This window comes from Poecile atricapillus, chromosome 1 (genome assembly GCF_030490865.1).
Source record: "Poecile atricapillus isolate bPoeAtr1 chromosome 1, bPoeAtr1.hap1, whole genome shotgun sequence".
Lineage (NCBI taxonomy): Eukaryota > Metazoa > Chordata > Aves > Passeriformes > Paridae > Poecile > Poecile atricapillus.
In genome coordinates, this window is record NC_081249.1 from 72935037 (window position 1) to 72957364 (window position 22328).

Here is a 22328-nt window from a genome sequence, read left to right on the forward strand (position 1 = left end):
TACAGTACATATTTGTTAAATGAGTGTAGGCCAAGTAAGAGGATTTGGAAAGGTATTACATATGTGTTTGACAGACCAAGTGCAGCCTCACACATGGTTGGGCTGGATCAAGTTTCAGCCTTTTGAATGGCTATCATTTCACTGCTCTGCTGATAAAAAGGTGAATTTCTCACCTACATCTTGAGAAGAACTTCAGAGGTTAAAAAGAGAAATGGCATTTTATTTCAATAGGTATCAGTCTTGCAGAGAGCACTGGTGTTGCATCGTAAGAGGAAATTGACTTCTGTGGCTGCAGAGAGATCATCAGTGGAGAAAAGTTCTGGCAGAGAACAATAACCAAAAAAATGGAGTGAGGTTTAGGATGGAGCATGAGCAGTCTGTGAGAGGGATGTCACATAGCTGAGATACCTGCAGCAGCTTATTCCAGCTTAGCTACCTTGAACAGGTTGTTCCCCTGAAGCATCTTAGAGCTTAATCTAAACCAATGATAGGCTGAAGTCATCATCAGCTGAAATCAGGGGAAAGCTTCCTATTGGAATAAATGACATTTGGATCATGGGTTTAGTAACAACTTAGCATGGACTGTTAAGCTGTCCTTCAAAAAGTGTATTTTCTTTCATTGTTTTCACTATAAACAGGGAATGAAGCTGATGTCTTCATTAACACCAAGAATAAACATTTTGTGGGTAATGCCATTCAGGTATCAGCTTTATTGGAAACCCCAAGGAAGCTCTTCAGGGGGAAGAAGTGTTTTTTGTGTTTCTGTGTTTTCTGGTAAATACAGGATCAATGAAGTGAGCTCTGATGTTTGTTTTCACACCGAATGCAGCCAAGATGTGTTTTTCAGTATTTGGCTGACTGCTGTAGATTTCACCCTCATGTGTTTCACCTACAAAATTGAAGTGGTCTTTTAAATCATAGTGTCTTTTGAATAAGCACAAAATGACTATTTTGATTAATTTGAAAAATAAGAGGTATAAAAATTTATGTTCTGGAAACACCCAGAGAGAAATCTTCAATTATCTTTCTACTAATTTCATCCAACACAGTGATTTTAGTCTTTGCCTGAAGAGCTCAAGAATATCTCTGTAGATATCCTCAAATTACAGAATTTTCTCCTTAGTTAAAATCCCACATGGAAATTTCAGACCCCCATGATACTACTTTTAGAAAAAAAAGTCCACTTAAGACTAATGGCAATGCCATTGAAACATCAGTGTCTGCCTTGCTTTGTTACAAAATGGAACATGACTGATTGCTGGCTCTACAGGATCCTCATCTAACCCCATCTTTCCAGAATCAGTTCATAGTTTCTTCTTAACAAACCTGGATGACAGGTGGGTTTTTTTTCTGCCAAAATGGAAAGATGTTACTGTGTGGGATTTTTACATGTGCTAATCATAAAGTGATTTTTAGGGAAACACAGGAAAGACAGAGCCCTACATCACTGACTTTTATTTTTTATTAATATCAGGAATCATGTTGACCTGAGTTTTGCCTAATTTTATTGAAAGGAATTTTCAGAGAGTCAGTATTTATGTACTTAGCACTTTTTCAAAATTAAACCTATCTAATGGCCAGAAAAATTATTGAGCCATCAAAAACTGAACTGCAAGAATACCTCTCTCATATAAATCCCTATGCCTGAGGATATTGCTGATTTGCATTTTCTTCAATGTAACAACACTTGGGTGTCATTCATGTCATGTAACAAAGGAACATTAATTGAGAGGATCAAAAGCCTGCTTTCCAAAAGATATTTTTGTCACTGCTGATGTGAATTTCCTTCATGTTCCTTATTTCTGGGGCGTTAGAAGATTGAAGATTCTGGCTAAATTAATGGCTTTGATTCTTTTTTTCCCCACTTTGAAGAAAATATTGGCACTTTTTTTTTTTTTTTTTTTAATATGGCTTATCAGGTAAGTTCTAATATTAGTGTATGTAAGAGTGCTTATTAAAGTTTAGCTGACAGATGTGCTTGAGATGCACTGGCTAAAAAGACAGTTCAATTTGCTTGACCCTGCTGGCATTACTAAATCTACTACACCTTCATTTTTGTACCAACATGGCAAAATCTTAGCTTAGTTTAACTTGAGAGGCTCCTGGGCTTATGAATCATCATGTAGAAAACGTACAAATAGGAATCATCAAACAGAATTGCCTATGTGGAGACATAAAAGCCGGACCTTATGACTGTAAGATTGCTTACAGCAGTGTAACATGGAAAGGGTTTTCCTCACAGTTGTTGTTACTGGGTTCAAGTACAGGTGAGCATAATCTGTGAGGTAAAGACCATGCATGACTTTCATGCAGGTGACAAGGTAGACTCATCAGCATTCCTGAATTGTGCTTGAGTTTCTGTGCCAAGTGCTGCTAAGGAGTTAATGAAATGGAGTCACAGTTGCCTAACACTCATTGATCAACCGGTGAGGTGGCAATTTCTAGTCCTATGGGAGTGGCAGTGTAGGAAAGGTGCTTGTTGTTCCCTAGGTTCCTGTTGCTGGGTGCACAATGTGTATCCCTGTTATGCTGGACCAAAACTCCTCCCTCTGCTTTAGCCTCCACACTTCTGGACACCTCTTCTGCATAGGAATGATCAAATAACTTAGGTTTGCATTATTAATTCTGTAAGTAATTCCTCTTCTTTCTCTCTTACCTGAAGGGCTAGGTAATGAAAGACAAGATTAAGACACAGTTTAAGGCAAAATAAGTTGAGGAATTCTTTTAAAAACTGAAGGCTCCAAGGCCAAATCCGAGGCCCTTCCCAACAAGTAGAAATCCTTGCCAGCTCCTTATACATCAGTGAAAGTGTGTCCTGCTAATGTAGGCCAATCTTAGAGCTTATCCTTTCTCTCCCAGCTGTTAGGATTTCCTAAATAACTTTCTGCATAATCCAACCACAAGTATCAAGGAGAGGAGGGTTATGAGCCATCCAGGCTCTAAGAGAGGTACAAGGTTTATGACCTTCTTTGAAGGTTTCCTGTGCTCTTGTTTTCTTTCATTTCCCTCCACCTCGTTTGTTTTGTGTCTTTCACTGTATAAAGCTCCATTTCTTCTCCCAGAAAAGTCATTAGGTATTTGTCATCCATTCCAGTGGGACCAGGAATAAACTGCAATTGCAAAACTGTTCTGTTCAACCTGCCCTTGCCAAGCTGATCCTGCCTGATAAGTGTTAGCTTAATTTATTTTAATTAGTTGAATTATATTTTGAGGGGAAAAAAAAAGTAAATACATTTGAATAAAAATTGAACTGATTTGTTTTGCCAGAGGGAAATGGTTCATTTGGAGGCATCACATGGGAAAGCAAATAATTGAAAAGTTGGATTTTAAGATCATGAGTAAAGATACTGATGGTTCCTGGACTTAATCCAGAAATTCATTATTTAAGGTACACCAGGGTATAGGAGACCCAAGTTCTGTTCTGTCAGCTTTTTGTGAGAGCTTGAGGCCATCCCTCTGGCTTTCCAAGGAAGACCTGCTACAAGCTTCTAGGGAACCCTAGAGAAGGAGTGTCCTTCTCTTAGACCCTCACATTCATTTGGTTTGGCTTCATAAAAATGGTAGTTTGTTAGAGCAAGGCTCAGAAAGTAGGGATATCCTGTCTGGGTGAGTAAGCGTGACCATCATGTTAGAGAAAATCTATTTCTGCTTCAATAACTATTCAGCTGTTTTATGTAGAACAGTTAGATGAGGAGAGTTTGAGAGAATCATGTCTGCACCTTGGGCTGCAACTTATTCAATACCTCCTTAGAAAAGATCAGTGTCTTCTAGGAGAGAGCCTGGTATTTCCCCACAGGCTTGGGTTTGGATTGCCCTGCAGCTTCAGGTGAGCATAGCTATGCTCCAGCCACACAGCCAAACCCTGCAGCAGGAGCTTACTTCAGTGGTTGTGGGTTGTGTGCTGGGAGATAGAAAGGCTGAGCAGCCTTCTCATGTTGCATCTAGCACATGGTGTGTCTCTAGCGGGCTTCAGTAACACCTTTTATTTGTCATCATTTCTGAATAATTTCTATAAATGGCTTTTAACCCTGAGCATGAGTCCTATTCTGATCAAGGTAGATGTGCAGTTATCATGCCTATGTGTCCTCTGTCTTTTTGGAGAGTGTACAAGAGACAGAAAATTTTCTCTAAGACTTCAGTACAAAGGGAAACAAATACAAATAGCAAAAATGGGAAGGGCTGTGTCTATAAATGCTCATTTTTTTAAAGCTTGGGCTGTAAAGGTTCAGAGAGGACAGTCCCTAACAGATTTTGTGTCAGAATCTGACTGCTGAATTATCCTCTAAGTGCCTCTCACCTTTCAATGAAGTGTGGTCAAATAAATTACTTTTTGGCAGCAGGTGTGGAAAGTCACTGCCTGGCTCTCACTCATAAGCAAGTAGCTGATTTGCTTTCCTTTATTCCGCTTATTTTCTGTGTTTTTGCAGGGAAGGCTGCTTGTCCCCCATCAGCCCAGAGGCATGGCCCCTTGTGCAGTCTTTCATATGCCACAACCGAACGTTCATCCTGGATGGCCACGTGCAGCTGAAGACGAGTCTGCAAACCCAGGAGCGACACCTTTTCCTCTTCACAGACCTTCTGGTTGTTGCCAAGTCTAAGTGAGTATGGCCCCTCAGGCACTGCTCCTGCAGAGCAGACCTTTCCTTCAGTGGAACATTGCACAGATTTCCAGAATGCTTTTTTAGTAGCAAATTTTCCCTAAATCGTAAGGAAACGTTTTATTTTGACCTCTCCAGGGACCTTTGAAAACCTCATAGCAATAGGGAAATTTCAGGATGCAGAATTTTATGGAAGTATCAGATATTTTTTGATGTATTTCTTGTTTTCTGTCATCTTCTCCACTTTGGGAATTCAGTGTCACAAAAGACTCATTGGTGCTCAGCTATGTCCAGTGTGCTACCTTCAACTTCTTGATTTAGACAGGTCATCCTCAGTCTTCTGGGTTTGGAAAACACCAGTGGTTGTGTTGTAGAGGAATTAGAGGTTTTAACCCTTACCTGAAAGCTGCTTTGATGCACACCAGGGATGAGCAGCTGTATAAAACTAGAGATTGCAGGCGGCACTGCAGTGTCTGTCTCTGTAGGTTGTCCTTCTGTGCCAGAAGGAGCTTGGGGAAGGGGAAGCCATGCTGAGCAGTCTGGGTAGTGTTCATGTGTAATCAGGCTTGCTGTTGAGCTCTGATTATTCACTCTACCATTCACAATTAAATCACATTTACAGGCTTGAAGCATGCCAGCTTCATGTGGCATTTGTGGTTTAAGGCAGTTTTAGAGGGTGCTTTCACTTGTTGTTATGGAGGAATAAGGATAAAAAATCCTGATGTAGCTTCACTCTCTGTTAGGCACTGTGTTGTGGTTTCACAGGGTGGGCAATCTCAAAGTGAATCCTGGGCTTTTGCAGTGTGTTGTTTTGCTTAAGCAATTGTTTCAGGGGCTTCTGGGAAAAGGCAGAAGAAATCTGTGTTTTATGTAGAAATCTGAGCTGTGTCTGTTTGAATCATACATAGTCAACATAACCCCCTCCCAGCTGAACTTCTTCACTTGATGTGGTGTGACAACACAGAGGATATTTTACACAAAACATGTTCTGCTATGGGTGGGTGGAGAGCATAAGGATATTTAGGGGAAATCTTGGTATTCTACCAGCACTAGCAGTAACAGCATTGTTACTGTATTCATTTTTGTTTGTTGCTGCTTCAGGGTGGAATTCACCTCACCTAATTTCAGCTGTGAAGTGAAATACTTGCAACTTACATAGGTTTCTGGGTTCCTCTTACAGTCACTGAGGCAAAACCAGCTCCTTATTGTGGCAAATTCACCCGTGCTGAAAGAGCATTGATAGTGGGTGAGGGGGGTCATGCTGTCTCTGTCCACTGGCTTAGCTTCTAAATTGTGGGAGAGTACAGTCAGGAGGGATAAAGCCCTCTCCACCTGGTCAGCCTGCTGAGCACAAGCTGTGTTACAGCCCCAGGCTGAGCTGCACATTGCTGCAGGTTTGGCTGCATCCCAGTGGGACTATTTGCATAGGAAAGCACTAGTTTGTGTAACTGCACAAAAATCTGGTCCCTAGGGAGTAATAGCAGCTCCTACAGCATGTGATTTAATGTGGTGAAGAGATACAATGTTTAAAAAAGGTGGAAGAGGACAATTTGTGCTTTAGCATGTGAAAAAGGGGGGGGGGGGGTGAGCAAGTCTTTTCTAGAAATGGTAAAAATAGTATTTTGAGTGATTTAATGTATTTTGAAGAACTAATTGGGACGTTCTCTCTACAGCTGCCCTGTCAGCAATTAAAGCATCAGAGCTGTCACTAATGAATACTACTTAAAAATCAGCATTTTTAAATCTGTCGCACACTGAAATGCCAATGCTGATTCCTAGAAAGAAAACCCGAGTGTGTATATTGCTATGTGGCCATGACTGTTGATTGCTATTGACTTTTTAATAGCTGGTACAGCGTCAAAGCAGTAAGACTAGGACAGAATTAATGATACAGTTGAATCTGACTTCACATCAGAATTATTCCTTGTGAATAATTCTGTCTTAAGTAGTTTTTCAGCTTGGGGCATATGAACCTCTAGGGTATCTTCAGTCCAGCTGGGCCCCTTGTGGGTGTGAGCTCAGCTGCAGGTGACCAGTCATGGTACAAATGGAGCTCATACAATCAGCTTTGTATGACCAGCAAATGGGTACAGATTTTTCCTAAAGAGAACAAGTGTCTTGTGTCCTTTGAGCTTGCTGAGTAAATTGCTTGTACAGTGCTGAGCTCCTGCTTAAAGGTAACAAATTTGCATTGCTCCCATTGGAATTTGTGAGGGGTAAGAAAGTCCTCTCTAGAACTGGTCCATGTATGACTTTGGACAAGGGGCCTGTGGGTTCGTTTTTTTGCTATTTTCTAATAATTTCTGAAATACAAATTCCTACTGTTTACAGTGATGCGTTACACCAGTTTATAAAAAATAAGAATGATACTCACATGCTGTGTTCCTCTGCTGCCCTGTCCTTCACCACCTTTATGTGAGGGTTAAGTCACCAATGAATTTACTGAAAGAATTTTTCTAACTAAACCAAAGTTAATTATATAAAATGTTATACTCTTTTTTTATATATTGATTAGATTTCTTACAGACAGTGTATGCTTTTATTTGGCAGAGTAAATATTTCAAGGATCTGTCAATTCAATGATGAAGGTGTCTCATGTAAGTTTTTATGTGGGAGATACAGAGAAATGGTTTCCTTTTTCTCCTTTGTAATGTGCACCTGTGTACATACATGTGCCTTTGAAGGGTATTTTCCTGAAGTGTCTGGACATAGGAATTAATGGCTGAGTTCATACATGGAATTACAGTAGCAGTCTCACAGTAGATCCATAAATGCTTTTGTTGGATCATTCAGTTAAGGAGATTAGCAAATCTAGAGAAAAAGTAATCTTCCATCTGTAACTGGCTGCAAGGTATCCAATTGTAAGCGAAAGGAACTGTGTGTACTCTGCAGAGTACACAACTTGGGTGTGTCAATATCTACAGCATTGGTCTTCATGATTTTTCTGTTGATTTCAGTCGATTTGGGATCTGCCAGATATTGACAGTAACATCTGCTAGGGCACTTCCTTAAAAAATAAACAATACTCATTAGATTGTTTCTGTACCAAATTTTTGAATGTTTTACCACGCTGCTTCCTTAGTCAGCAATATATTCATGTCCAATGGTGATGCTTTGGCATTTAAATAGAAGACCCATGGTGCACAAATGCTGAGAAGCCATGGATTGCATAAAGGACATGGCAGATAGGAATAGAACTATACTTCAGGCTCTTTAGATGTTAATGGAAGCTACTGTTTCAGCACCTCTGGAAACCAGGCCACTTGAATACTGATAATAGCTGAAAGCTGTGACTAGGCATGGCAAACAGGGTAAGAATATACGTCAAGCATGATTGGAGAACATCCTTGTGTTTCTGCCAATGCCCTGCTGACACCTGCTACTGGCACTGTAGGGATCTGGCTTTATGGACTGTAAAAATTAAAAAAAATCAAACAGCATGTAGAGTGTTCAGTGTACTGGGTAATGGCAAAAAGAAGTTGAGGAGGAAGGGAGGTTCAGTAGATTTGATGGAGTCAGACCAGACATCCACTTATTAATATCTACATTAGAATTCACAGCTTTATTTTTTTGTAAATCTACATTTTCTCAATTCATTCCATGGTCAGAATACAGTTTTTTTGTATTCTTGACAGATCTTACTTGTTGCATCTTAAACTGATTTGCTAACAAGAATGTTACTTTAAGTACATCCTGTACTTTAAGTTTCTCTTTGATTGGGTAGCAAAATGTCATAAAGAGAGGTGAAATGTTCAGCTGATCAGGAAACACCATAACCTTAGGCTCTATATGTAATGATGGTTCTTTCTTGGCCTTCCTCTGAATGGGCTGCACTATCCCACCACACCTGTTAGCACGTCAGCTGGAAAATTCAGACCAGCCAAGTTCGTCTATGCCCTCTTTAAAGCCACAAGGTTCAAGTGCTTTCGTGTTTCAGACTGTATTAGTTCAGTCTGTCCCAAATCAAATAGCTTGTAAACGAAGCTAATCTCAGAGAAGGCAGTCCATGTGCACCAAAGCCCTAAGAAACTGCTTACCTGGAGTATTTATTTATAGAGCACTAATCACCATGGTGCCCAGCACTGTCCCCATCCACATTTGCAGCACAGTGGTGAGCTGATGTGCTCTTGGTTTCAGGGAGGGGATGCTCCAGCCTTTCCCTGCTGGCCCAGGAGAACCATAGCTCAGGTAATTCTGCAGGGCTTGAAGCAAGTGGCTGTAGCACTGCTACAGAACTGGATTGACTTTTGGAGTTTTTACTTGTTTCTCATGTAGCACTAGCGCTCACCAATCCTACAAAGGAAGGACACTTATAAAGAGAAATGTATGGGAAGAAAAGAGTTGAAGTTAACCTGTGAAATTCTGTAAATTTGACCTTTACTCAATTGTTTTGTAGCATAAAACATAGGAAGGGCCGGATTTTTAAAAATTTGGAAAATTATGTGTCTTCCTTGTCAATGAGTAAATATTTTGAGAATGTGCAAGGTCTTGGCTCATTCAAGTGGTGTGATGTAGAAAATTTGTGACGGTTTTGTGGTGACCTGTGCTGTAGTTAACACAAATGGCAATTTTCTGCTTGTTCTTTCTTCAGGTTTGCTTCATTTGTCCTGGCCTTGTTGTTACTACTTAAACTCATCATAATTTTTTGAACTTGGGGCTAGGCAATAGAACTGTATTGTGACCTCCTCAATGGCATTAAAGTCACTGAAGTCAGAGTCAAATACAAGTGTCAATCTTTTCCTCATAGCAAGATTTCGAGGGCAACTCTAGACATGGACAGATTTCTCCTGAGAAGGGGCATGTCCAGGGATGCCAGAAGCAATCTGCTTATTCCACAAATAAGAGATTTGTTGATCCCATTTAAATGAAAAAGTGGTATGTTTTAACATGCAACCAATAAAATATTAACTGAGGCAGAAGTGCTTCTTCTATCAGCTCCAGTGCAAGCCTGACGTATGCCTGAAGGAAAAAGACTGTCTGTTTGTTAAATCTGCCTTCTGTGTTTCCATGTGTGTGACACACCTGTGAATTTCCACCTGCAGGTCACACTCTCATTTCAAACTGAAGTGCCAAGCACGTCTCTGTGAGATGTGGACAGCATTTTGTACAGAAGAAGTCTGTGAAGGCAGCACAGACCCAGACCGGTCCTTTGTTTTGGGCTGGCCCACCACAAACTGTGTGGCAAATTTCAGGTAAGAATTGAGATGTATTTTATTTAACAAGTTATGTAAATGTTTCCAGGCTGACAGGTAATGAGACTATCACAGATTCATTTCAGCACCAGTGAATGTGGGGAGTAGGGACTTGCTGATTCTTAAACCAGTTCCTTCTACTGCCCAGAGCAAGTTTCCCTCCATACCTTATTTTCCATCTCGCTTATCATTTTAAAAATTGAGAAAATATGTAATTTGGCAAAGCACTTTTGTGCTGCAAACTTGCTTAACAGAAATTACCTGGTTTTTGTGTAACTTGACAAACACCTTGGCTAATTAATAAGATGAACTACAAATATTAAACAGCCAAGCTAATGAAAGGATCAAAGACACTCTGGTAAGACAGTTTTAAACAGAAGGCCATGTATTGGAAGTAGCAGGAAGCATACAGTGAAATACTGATTTTGTCCTATTTCTCTTTTCGATTTAATTGTGCCAGAGAAAATGTCAAAATTCCTCTTAAAGCCAAATCTCTGAATTTTAATAGAGAGAAAAAAAATTTGCTCTGTCTTTACAGCATTGACTGTAAGACACATAAGGGCTGTAGAGGTAATTTCAGTGATTAGGATAATTTTAGTCTCAGCAGGAGGGCTCTTTCGTCACTTCAGATGAGGGAGGGCACCATCCCCCTGAAATCCCAGCTGCTTAGCCACATTAATTTGCTGGAGTCTTGGAAAAGGCATTTTCTTCTTTATCAACACAGAGCAAAAGCTGAAGTATCTGGCTTAATTTCTGTGTCCCATTGTCCATACCTAAGGACAATGTTGTCTACAAACTGCACTCTCTTGAGCTGGTTGTGCTGTTTATGTTTTTTACACTTAATAGTCCTGAGACCGAGATTAAATTTTCTGTTGATTTTCAATTGAAATCTTGCCAATAAACAGGAGCTTTGATCTAAAGACAGTATGTGATCCTTTATAGATAACTGAAAGTAGTTGAATAGAAAAGCAATAGCTTCAGTCAAAAAGAGTCAGAGATTTTATAGAAATGAAATTATTTGATGTCTGGAGGTACACAGAAAAATCTAAAGTGCCATGCATGAGTGCACAGATGTCTGTCCAGCAGAACTGAAACAACCAAATCAGAATCATATTTGTAGCATTTAAAAAATGCATTTCCCTTGGACTGAGTAGGTTTGTAGTTCCCTAAATGCGGAAATTTGAAAAACTTGATCTGCAAAAGCAGCAGTGGGAATAGCAGTTACATCTGGGACAGGATTTAAATCAAAAAAGTTGAAGCAAAATTAGGTTAGATTCCTTGAACTGTCATATTGTTAGCTATGTTTTACTGGACATCTTTGTATCCTTCCAAGTATATATATGAAATAAACATAAATGAGATAAGCATCAAAATGTCTAAAGTTAAACTCTACTAAGTAAAATGGGCTTATATATACTTTGTGATGTGCTGATAAAACAAGTAATAAATAAGATAATTAGAACAGTGAAAGTGGAAAGAAATCTGTGTACCTGAGGAAATGCCTTTAAACTTTTGAATTAAACTCTTTTTTTTAAAGTACCCTCCTTTTCTAGTTGGACATTTCTTTAAGAACTCAACACATTTCCTACTGAGATCACTGGTGAAGCTTTACCTTCTGTGGCAAAAACTGGTAACTGGGGTTTTTGATCTCCCTGACAGACTTTTCAGTTGTCTTTGCAGAGAAGCAGACTTTTCATTCAAATCTGGATAAACCTTTTAGTTTTTGTAGGTATTTATGAAATTGCAAACAAGAAACAGTCCATTCCATTGTGGTTTGTAGAAAGGCTGTGTTGGTATTAGAATGATGGCTGATTTGTCCTGTTTTTTCTTTAATTCTTTTAGGTCTGCAGAACAAAAGGAAACATGGCTGTCTTTTTTGCAAAGGTACTTTATTATATGATCTTTAAAGACACTGGAAAGAGTCTTGGTCTAGACCAGTGATTCCCAAGCTGTGGTGCCTATGCCGTTATGATAGATAAGCTCTTGCAAAGTGATATTAAGAAAAAAAAAAAAAATTCGTATCTTCTCCCTCAGGAGATGTTGTTTCTTTTCATGCAACAATCCCTGTGCAAGGAGGGAATTGCTTCTCTGTGCTCAGCAGAGAACTGGAGCAATTCCTATCACACATTGATCCTTCCCAACACAGCAGCAGGAGCTTCTGCCACTGTGGCTCAAGTTGAGCCTGGAGCTCTTTCCATGGAGGTGGGAGCTCTTTCCATGGAGGTGGCATTCAAGCAAGCCCAGCTCAGAAACCTCTGCTCTAACCTGTCTACTGCTCAAGGCTGGCTGTACTTTGTTCTGAAAAAACATGCTGGAGGGTAAGGTGGGAGGGTTTGCATAAATGGAGCTGTCTTACTTCATTCAGCATTTGGACAGAAAGCTACTAGTGATGGTTCTGTTTTCTGGTCGCCCAGTTCTTCTGGTTGAGGCTTGTGTCGTTACCTGATTCTTCAGAGTACCTGGGTTGTTTAAATCATCCTTGCTGGGATGATTTCCAGTTCACTGTTCTCCTGTTCAGTCCTTTGAACTAGTCTGTACTGATGTAACTGACTCCAGTAGGAGTTTGTAGTGCAGACTGAGGCATCACGATAATGGGTAGTTTTAGCTTGATTTTTTCCTATTCTTTTTCTCTGCTGCCTACTCTGATTTCTGCCATGAGCTTCAGTACAAGAGGGCATTAGTGGGGGCCACACTCAGCATCTCTTCCAGATACTGCTGGATGCTTTCTTGTCCTCAGAGACGTTTGTACTGCAGTACATCTGCAAACAATCTCCTTCTTACCAAGTTTCTGCTTGATTGCTGTATAAATCTATGTCTTGCTATTTATGTGTGCAGTATTAAAAATTTACTTGTTTTGTACTTGTTTTGTCAGTCGAATAAGAGAAGAGAAGGAAAAAGACAATCCTAAAAGCATTCCTCTGACAATAATTGCAAAGGACGTGGGAACTTGTGCATACGTAAGTGTTCTTGAGCTAAACAGGGTTCTAAATCCACATTACCTATGAGTGCTATTCACCTGCCAATCTTTTGGATATTGAGAGGTTTCCTTTGGTTTACAATCTCCATTAAGGATTCAGCCCCTTGAAAAGTCTTGGCATAGACAGCCTTGAAATGTTTGTTCTTTGTCTTTAATACATGATTTCCGTTTTAAAGGCAGTGTGCTTGGTAAGAAATACTGGTTCTGGCACATGAACTAAAGAATGTACAGTGTGAAGTCCCAAGAAACACCTCTTGCAGAATTTATGCATAAGCATCTCCAGAAATGTCAGTACAATGTTCCTTTATTTTTTTTGTTTGTAGAACTTATCTAATTCCACAGCTGCTGTCATTAAATTCTGCAAAGTTGCGGTTGTTTTATTGTTTATAATGATCTTAAGTCAGTAAAGCAGTGTATAAGGACACCCTGAAATTGCCTTAAGCATGTTAATCATAAAGTAATTGATGTCAGTGAATTTATAGATGAAGAGTAGATGGTAAAGGAAGGTCATCCATAGCATGATTTGTACCTTTTTGACTATATAATTTTTAACCAGTTTAAGCTACATTCTTGGATGTAGCCAGTTCCATAGAGATACCCTAGCATTCAGTGATAATCAATCAATTCTTCCCCTGCTTTTTGTCTTTTCTTTCTTACTGTGCTTGTGACATCTGTATTTCAAGCTTAGAATCCTAAGGAGCATGGGCAAGGGCATAAGAAATTCTCACAGAAGTTAGATTTCACTGTAAGTCTTTGTCCAGCAATGACTCTCCACTTAGAATTCTATATTTTCATAAATGTAAGCATAAAGGAGTCTGCCTTTTTTCTTTTTTTATCTCCCAGAAAATCATTATTAAGGTAAACAATGATAGAATTGCCAGGTTGCTAAAACAAATGTTAATAAGCAATACTAGTAATGTTACAGTTCAAATGCAGGACTGTAGATCAAGGTCTGCTCAGGTGTAAAAGTCTATAAATCATACATGTACTCAGGTGTTGCAGTCTTGTACCAGGGTTTGTTGGGGCTTTCTGCACTGTCTTTTCTCCTTAGCTGTAATTAGTTCTTGTGCCATATATGGTCTCTTGATACTGGCAGTCCTAGGAAGCACACACTGCAGTCTAGATATTATCAGTAGTAAAACAGAGGAGGAACAGAACAGATGGAAATTTTGTGATGCACATAGTTCTTATGGTGCTGTGGTTCCTGTGCTACAGCAGCTGGAGATGCCCAAGAATTATTTCATATTTGGACAGTAGGGTAGGCTGAACACAAGGCACAAACTGTATTCTAGCCAAGAGCAAAATTTATGTAAATGTGCTGACCTACTCCTGAGAGCCAGATGTCATTGCTTCAGGCAAATGTTAAATTTTTTATGGTATGAGCGTTAGATCTGTCCTGAAGCAAGATACACAGTATTCTCATTACTTTCCTTTCATTGCCATGGCAGCTTGTTACTGTCAGGGTCTTACACAAAGGTACAGCTCAGATCTTTTTTAAATGCAAAATGTCAGGGGTTTGTTTCACCTGAACATCTTATGGCCAGCATAAAACTGACGTGCTACACAAGGTGTCAGGGTATTGTAAACTGTCTTGAGACTGGCAGTAAACACCTACATCCCAGCTCTGTTGCCTTCCCTTCTTTGGGCCATCAGGTGGGCCTGGGTAGTTTGTTGCAGTGGGCTTGTCTTTGTTCTGCCAAGGCTTTAGTCTGGCCATGAGCCAGCTGCAATCCGCAAGCTGTGTAGTCCTGGTGGCAGAGCCAAGCCAGCCTGTAACAGAGGCTCAGTGACCTGTGCTTGGTGTGTGGAAGCTGGCTGGGAAGCGAGGCCAGCGTGGGTGTGGTGCTGCAAGCGTTGGAGCAACCCACGGAGCTGAGGTACAGAGCACTGCCCAGCAGTACAGGAGCAGCACTGGTGCCAGGCAGCAGGTGCTGAAATCTCACTCTGGAAAGACTGCCTGTGCAAAGTGGCACTTTGGCTGACACAAAGCTTGGCGCTTTGTGCTGGTCACTGTGGCTGGTTAGGCAGTGGGGTCTCTGCTGCCCCGTGCTTTTCCAGTCTGCCTATCAGCAGATTCTGGAGGATGCTGGAAAGGTCATGTTTTAACTGGATGGAACATTACCAAGAGGAAGTGCTTCTGGTTCTAAGCCAAATCTAGCTTTGAGAAATCTATCTAGAATGTGGGAAAGGTTATGGGGATGAGCAGCCTGTGTACAATACTTTCTTACCGTGGAGATCTTCAGTTGAAAAGGGCAGAAATTAACAATTGATATCTCACTGAAAAAAAAGTCCCTGAAATGTTTCATTTTTCAAAGAAAGCTTCCATGCTCTTAAATTAATAAAACCATTATGTTTCCCTTATGCAGTGTCTAAAAGTGCAGTTAGTGGTTCTGACTTCTTGCATATTTTAATGTGGAAGTCATGTCCCTGGTAATTGTAATACTCTCTTTTCTGATTGAGCTGTTGGGGAAGCAGGAAGCAAATATAGAAAGTATGTGACAAAGCAGAGGAGCCAAACCTAGGTCTCAGACAGCTGGACCTTTAACTATGTAGTATAATTTATTTATCAAGTAAAATTTTAACAGAATATTCTCATTTTTTCTAACAATGAATTATGCAGTGCTACTGCACTTCAGATACTCTTTGCAAATCCAAACTTTTAATGCCACTTTCCCCTTCTCCTTTTTTCTGTTCACAGTCAAAAACCCTAAGTGTAACCAATGTTGATACAGCAAATGATGTAATTCTGATGGCCCTGCAGCAGCTGGGAATTAATGTAAGTCCTTGCACCAGTTTTAATGAGTCTTTCTTTGTAGTTACTTTTAACAATCAGATTTTCCCTTGCACTTTTTCCAAGTTTTAGGATATGAACATTAATTAAATCCTTTAACATGGTATTTCAGAGTTGTTGAAATGCGGCAGAAGTGCCTTGTTAACATATAGACCTCCAGAGATTATCAAGTGCCTTGAAAGTTTCAAGCAAGCCTCTCATCCCTGTAAGGGATCAGTCATATTTCAAGTTGCTTTTAAATCTCTTTTGCTGATGCCTAAGAGGAGATAATCTTGACGCAAGAAGTGAGAGTTTGATAGAGCTCCTTTTGCATTTAATATGAACAAGAAAACTGCTGGTCTGCCTGTTAGCTGGTTTGAAAGTGTGCAAGCATGCACGATCAGCTGTGCCCAGATTGCACTGCTCTCAAGTGTCCCAGTCAGGTACTCTAAATATCCATGGACCTTTGGAGTTATGTGAGATACGAATGTAACTAAGTGATTGCATGGAATCTGAATGCACTCAATTTAAACAGTGAAATTGTATTGGAAAAAGGCTTTTACAGAACTTATGATAATGCAGGGTAGTGTACCAGATAGATGCAGTGATCCCTGCTAGATCAAGTACTGCCTCAACTGGCTTCCTTTACCCTAAACCAGACTAAGTGGTGCCTCAGGTGCAGTAGAGGATCAACGCCAGGGACAAGAGTTCTGGCTCTCTCACTGTGTTTCACAGTGTGGCTCCAACCAATACCAGTGATCATGTAGAAGCTCCTGGATGACAGCTTTTTAACTGGTCTATCAGCTTGCTCTTTGGGTTACAGGATTTTTTAAAATGTTTTACTCGTGATGATCTCATTGCATGGAGTCTGACAAGTCTCCTTACCACAGCCCTGAGTGTGAAGAGTCAAATATGATGAGCAAAATGCCACTGTTATGCTTTCCTGGGGCTTCTGGAGGCTCACAGCAAAAGTTGGAGTAACCTCAGATTTTTCCTTCCCCAGCATCCATTATCCCTAATTTATACAGGCTTTTAATGCAGGAGTCTATTCTGCAAGCTTGGCATTTCCCAGGCACAGCAATTTGTGTCTGCCCATCTTGTTATGGCTCAGACATCTCATTTACACCAGGGCTTGGGCCCTGGCTCAGAATCCAGTAGTCCATTTAATTAAGGAATCTCTGGAGTCGATAGAGGGATTGCAAGGTGAAAAGGATAAAAGGTGGATTAAAATCAGGATTTTAATTGCAGATTGTCTCCCCTGCTCTGCACCAAAAATCAGGAGACGAAATGCTATTACAGCTGCAAGTCTTCATTGTGATGTGCTTCATTTTTACTCATCTTATGGGTGTCATTTGCGCTTCCTCGCTCTGTGTACAGAAAAAAAAACAGAAAAATGGTAGTATTTAATGAGAACACTTTGTTTGAGATTAGCAGGAGGAGGAGCTGGTTGGGTTTCAGCACTGTGTTCTTTTGTAGTTATCAAAATCAACCTTTTTCTCCTCTTTACATTTTTATTTCAAGTGGAAAAAGAATGAAAGCCATCTGAAAGATGTAAAATCTTGCCTGCAGAATTATTTGCTCAAGTAATTTACTACATTTTTTCACTTCTTCTTTATAGCAGAAAGCCTTTTTTTCATTAGAGGCATAAGATTAGCAATAAAATCAAACAAGCTAAATAAATTAAGCTGTAGCCTGCATATCAATCAAACACCCAGCCCCCTGGTAGGATTGTTCTGGCTGTAAGGAAGCTCTGCCTTACACACTGTATTAAGGTTTTTTATTTCTGTCCACAGAGAAACACTTGAAAGGAGCTCCATGACTTTTCAATGGCAATTATAAAAACTACATTTCACATATTGTGTGATTAATGGGGCTATTACTTTGGCTGAGTTCACTCTGGTTTAACACATCAGGGTTTTTTCCTCTGTGGTTTCTCTGATAAAATGACAGCTAGCTCGTGCAAAATGGCATTGATCATCTGTTCCAAATTACCAAGTGGGGCAGAAGGAAGGGCCTTGGGTTTCCCAGCTTTGTAAGTACACTTGCTGACTTTTCTGGGACAGTCACATTTATCCTGACAAATGGCCTCATAAAGCCATAAAGGACAGCATTTGCAGTCAAAGATGAACAGCCTGCCTCCTGGAACCGTGCTTACTGGCTCTTCCCTCCCCCTGCTTCCCCTTCACAGCAACGAACCCTTTCATATATGTATGTGAAAGGAAAAGTAAATATCCTTTCTTGTGCTCTTCAGCTGTATTTATTTGCTCCTGGCTGCTTGCCCTGAGGCATCAGAGATGTCTCCAAAGCCTATTTATTTTCCTTCTGCCCCCTGCTAGCTGACTTAACAGCAGTGCTAATATGGGCCAGAAAGCTCTGGCAGTCAGAGAGCAAACTGCAAAGGCTTTATTGGGTGTATCAGCATTACATCAGGTGCATGCAGAAGGTAGGAAGAGTCTCAAAAGCCAGGAACACTGGGTGAAGGTCCAGAAAATGCAGGATAGTAGGCAAGTCTGTTTAAAAGGAGGTAGGAATTCACTTCAGATCTAAATAAATGCTGTCATGAGGTATTTATCAGTTTTTATAGCTAGAAAACATCTAGATTTTAACAATCCTGATTTAGTAATGTCACCAGAAAGGGATTTAAGGCAAAATAGATCACTTTTAATGCAGTTAATAATAGTTAATAACATACTTTTAATGTATTTATCCACTTTCTATTTTCTTTTGTACATTTATGCTAAAGGCAATATTTAGAATTTGCTTTAATTTGATTTCATTTACATCAGAGGTTTTCACAGCTTTTCCCAAAAATCATCACATTCCCCAGTCTTTTGAAAATTGTCTCTTTTGATGTAAATTTATCCTCTCTGCTGTACATTTTAAAGAGGGCTCAGTAGTCTTAAAACACCATCCAGCAGTCCCAGGACCTTCCACATAAGGGCTGCACAGAAAGGCTGACGGCAGCCCTATGACAAAATTTTGGGGTAGCATTGAGTGCCAGGAGCCTGGGGCTGCCATCCTTGTCTTGACATCATTAGTGTGGGCTCAGGTCTCAGGTGAAGGTGCTCCTGCCTTGTGCTCCAGTGTCAGTCACAGGATGCTGTTGTCTCACCAGCCTGAGCTCCTCCTGCTTAGAGATATAGAAAACCTGGGGAGAGAGTGGAGCAGGGTAGTGAAGTGGGCTCTGACATTCATCCTTCTGATGCCAGGAGGCACTTTAGTCTGAGGGGGGGCAAATCTCCCCGTTTTCTTCAGAAATAATGAGCTCCAGCACCTCATTGCTCAGAGCTGAACCCAGATCACATAAATCACATTGCACATGACAGACACACTGCAGGAATATTGCTGGTGGCAGGCTTGGGCACTGCAGAAGTAAAGGGGATTCCTTAGACCCTGCTGGCAAGGTGCAGATTATCCTTATATTGTGAGAAACTTTTATTTGAGAGCCTGTCCTTAATGGCTGACAAACTGATTCTTAATTTTGATTTTAAAGGGCTCTGAAAAAGACTACAAGCTATGGGTGATTTCAGGAAGAGAACATTCTCCTTACCCGCTTATTGGTAAGTTGTTGAAATTGTTTTGTTTTTAATATTCACTTGGTCACTGCTGCTGTAGGCAGCAAGAATTAGAGAGAAGACTGAAATTCAGTTTCCTCTTTTATTTTGTTATTCCTGTTTTTTCTCTTACTTCCCTATCACGCAAGTTTGCCTATCTTGGGAGTTAGTGAAATGCTGATCTTTTGTTTTGAAGAGCAGTTGCCTGCTTGTTTCACTAAGAAGTTGAGGAAGTTCATTTATTTCTGCCCCAGTTTTGTTGCATGAGCCCCAGTGTTTCTGCAGAGTTGGCCTCTCCAGTCACCTCCTCTTCTGGAGGTTGTCCAGCTCTCCCATATTTCTTCCTACACCTCCATAGCATTGTTTACTCCCCTCCTCAGCAAAACTCATCAGTTTTGAGAAATGATCTTTCCTTCCACAACTCAAGTTCACTCATTTAAGGAGTCCTTTTCAATCCTGTAATCTCATGCTGGCTGACAGCTCCCCTCTGAGTAGGAGCAAACTAGTGCTTACTAACTTTCTAAAATGCTTTTCAAAACATTTCAGGACCAGGAATCAGCACAAATCTCGCAAGTGATTGGATGGAGTGATTTGATTTTGGCCCATGATTCACTAAGAACAAATCCCTTTCCATTAGTAAGAACATTTCCCTGTAGAAGCCCAGCATTACTTGTGCTGTATGAGTTTGAAGGTGATTAGAGCAAGGAAAACTTGTGGATTTTCTGGGTTTTTTCCTCCTGCAAATCTAATCCCAGTAAATTTTAACATTCCTTCTCAAAGCAGCCTTAGCTACAAATGCTTCTCTGGAGTCAGACAACACTAATATTTATAAAATGTCTAACTTGTGCACCTTACAGAGAGTGCATACTGTTTTGCCTTTTAAACATACCAGACTTTGGGTTTCTGACCATTATTGTATCTTTTTTAGATCAAATCACATCCATGGCTTTAAACATAGAATGAGAGAATTCAGAAATGGGAAAGGTCTTCCTAACTGACTGACTCTCACTGCAAATCCAAGTTGCAGTCTTTGGAAAAGAAGAGTCTGACATGAAAGTGATGCTGTTCTTGATACTTATGCAAAGGTTTGCCTTATCTAGGCAAACTTTTATCATATGTGCGCATCAGAAGCAGAGTTTGACTGTGCTATAGCTTCATACTACCTGTAATCTCAACTAACATCTCTTCCATTCTCTTAGTGTTCAAGTCTAACTGCAAGCTAACTGAAGCATCTTAGCACTGCATCCATATTCAATATATTTAATCCACCAGGTCTTTAGACAAGTGTGAAAAGCGTCTTTCCGGTGGCATTTCTGAAAGCTCCTCCAGAAATGAATTGCCTCTGTGTAGTCCCCAAAGATGCTGGTTAAAGCCAAACATAGCTCATTTGCATCAGCCCTGTGATTAATGTTTCCTTCCTGTTTCAGCCTCAGACAGGAACTATAATTGTGTCTCACTTGACTGAGTTAATGGCTGTTGGACTTAACATGTTAAGGGAGGGAAGATCACTTCCACACTGGAATTTTTTGGTTTTGCATGCTCAGCAAAAATTTGGCTTGACTGCTCCCAAAATCTCATTTCTCTCCAGAATGATATGAGCAAGCAGTACCTAAACTTTCAGTGCCACAATAAAAGCAGTAGAAAGAGTAAACACTGCATTCAGAAATAGTCACTTTTATTTTTTTCTGACAGGCTTTTATGTGATGCAGCTGTAATAGATCTGATTTTACTTTTACATCTGTTTAACTACACCAAACTCAGTAACTCCCTATCTACCGGTGTATGATTTATGCCAGTGCAAATATGGAGAAAAGCAACAATTCTTAGATTACTGAGAAAGTGCTGCGGGCCAGCAGGCAAAATCTGCTTTTTCTCCAGGGCAGATGGAATTTTGCAAGTCTTGAGTCAATCCAACAGAGATTATTTCGATTTCTCTTTGAACAGGACATGAATATCCCTTTGGAATTAAAATGAGCCACATTCGTGATGCTATGCCCCACGGATCAAAGCACTGTGCCTGCCCCAGGCAGCTTCAGGGCCCTTTCTTGACGGAGCAGCTGCCCCAGGAGCTGCAGTGCCAGTTTGTGCTGAAGCCCAGCCAGGTGGCCGTGTGCCAGCAGCTGAACGGTACGTTGTCCTCTCACCCCAGCATCTCTCCCCACAGCCTGGCCACCTGGCTCTGCTGCAGAAGGCAAATGTGCCGGGCTGGGGGCGCAGTGGGAAGCGCAGAGGAGCATGCAGGTGTATCTTCCAGCTGCTCAGGGGACTTTGCAGTGTAGCTCTCACTGATTTGAGTGTGCTGTTGTATATGTGTCATCTTTGTATGTTACATTTTGACAAGCTGCCTGTCAAGTGATTGTTCTAAAATCAGCAAAAGAAAGACAGAATCCCGCCCCTGCAATTTTTGTGAGTGTGTTAGCTGAGCTTCCCTCTGCAGCCCTTGCTGTGCTCTGTAACAAGACAGGGTGGTTTCACGGTTCATGAGTCAAGGCTTGACTTTGGCACAGAATTCCCATGCAACATTTGCCAGCATCCTTCATCCCAGTAAGGTACTTAGGACTACACACTTACCTACTCACTGGGACTCTCAAGTGGCAAAGTCTAGGCAGGTACATGGGTATCTAGATGAGGTGAGCAAATAGAATTTTATTTCAGTGCTCTTTGAGTAAAATAAAGAAAGTAATATTTTCTTCTGCCTTTGGCCTTGATGCTGCAAAAATATGAGCACCTGCTCTCCGTTTTGCACTCTGTTGTCAACAACATAATGACTGTCCTCTGCTTATGATGAAACAAATAAGGAGATAGTGACAGGATTGGGGAATTAGACTTAGGGCAAGGATACATTCCATGGTATGTTTTTGTTGTTCTTAATACACTACCATACTCAGCTCAATTAGGAACTCTGCCCTACTTTGCCAATAACAACCATATCATAGAATAAATAACATCCACACTGTTATCTTGGGCGCTCCCCAATACCCAAGATCTCCCACAATATATGAATATGAATGAAATCCATTTGAAATGTTTTTAGAAATTAAATACAGTGAAGCTATACCAGAGTCCATTACAAATTATTCTGGAAATTAATTACATTTTATATAAATTAATTTCCTTTCCACATGCATTCATCCACCCCCTTCCCAGTAATTTGTATCATATATTACTTCATGGCATATTTTAAGAGTGAGGCAATCTAGCAAAGGGGTGTAATTAGGTTTACAGGCCCTGCTTTGG

At 40.5% G+C, this 22328-nt stretch overlaps 1 protein-coding gene across 1 annotated transcript in view; it reads left to right on the top strand.

Annotated features, from left to right (window-relative positions):
- ARHGAP20 (Rho GTPase activating protein 20) overlaps positions 1–22328 on the top strand; it is a 58727-nt gene that overhangs the window by 23365 nt on the left and 13034 nt on the right. Inside the window, 7 exon segments of the mRNA XM_058839325.1 lie at positions 4428–4598; positions 9641–9790; positions 11633–11674; positions 12663–12747; positions 15466–15543; positions 19031–19097; positions 21036–21218. Coding sequence (XP_058695308.1) covers positions 4428–4598; positions 9641–9790; positions 11633–11674; positions 12663–12747; positions 15466–15543; positions 19031–19097; positions 21036–21218 — 776 coding nt within the window.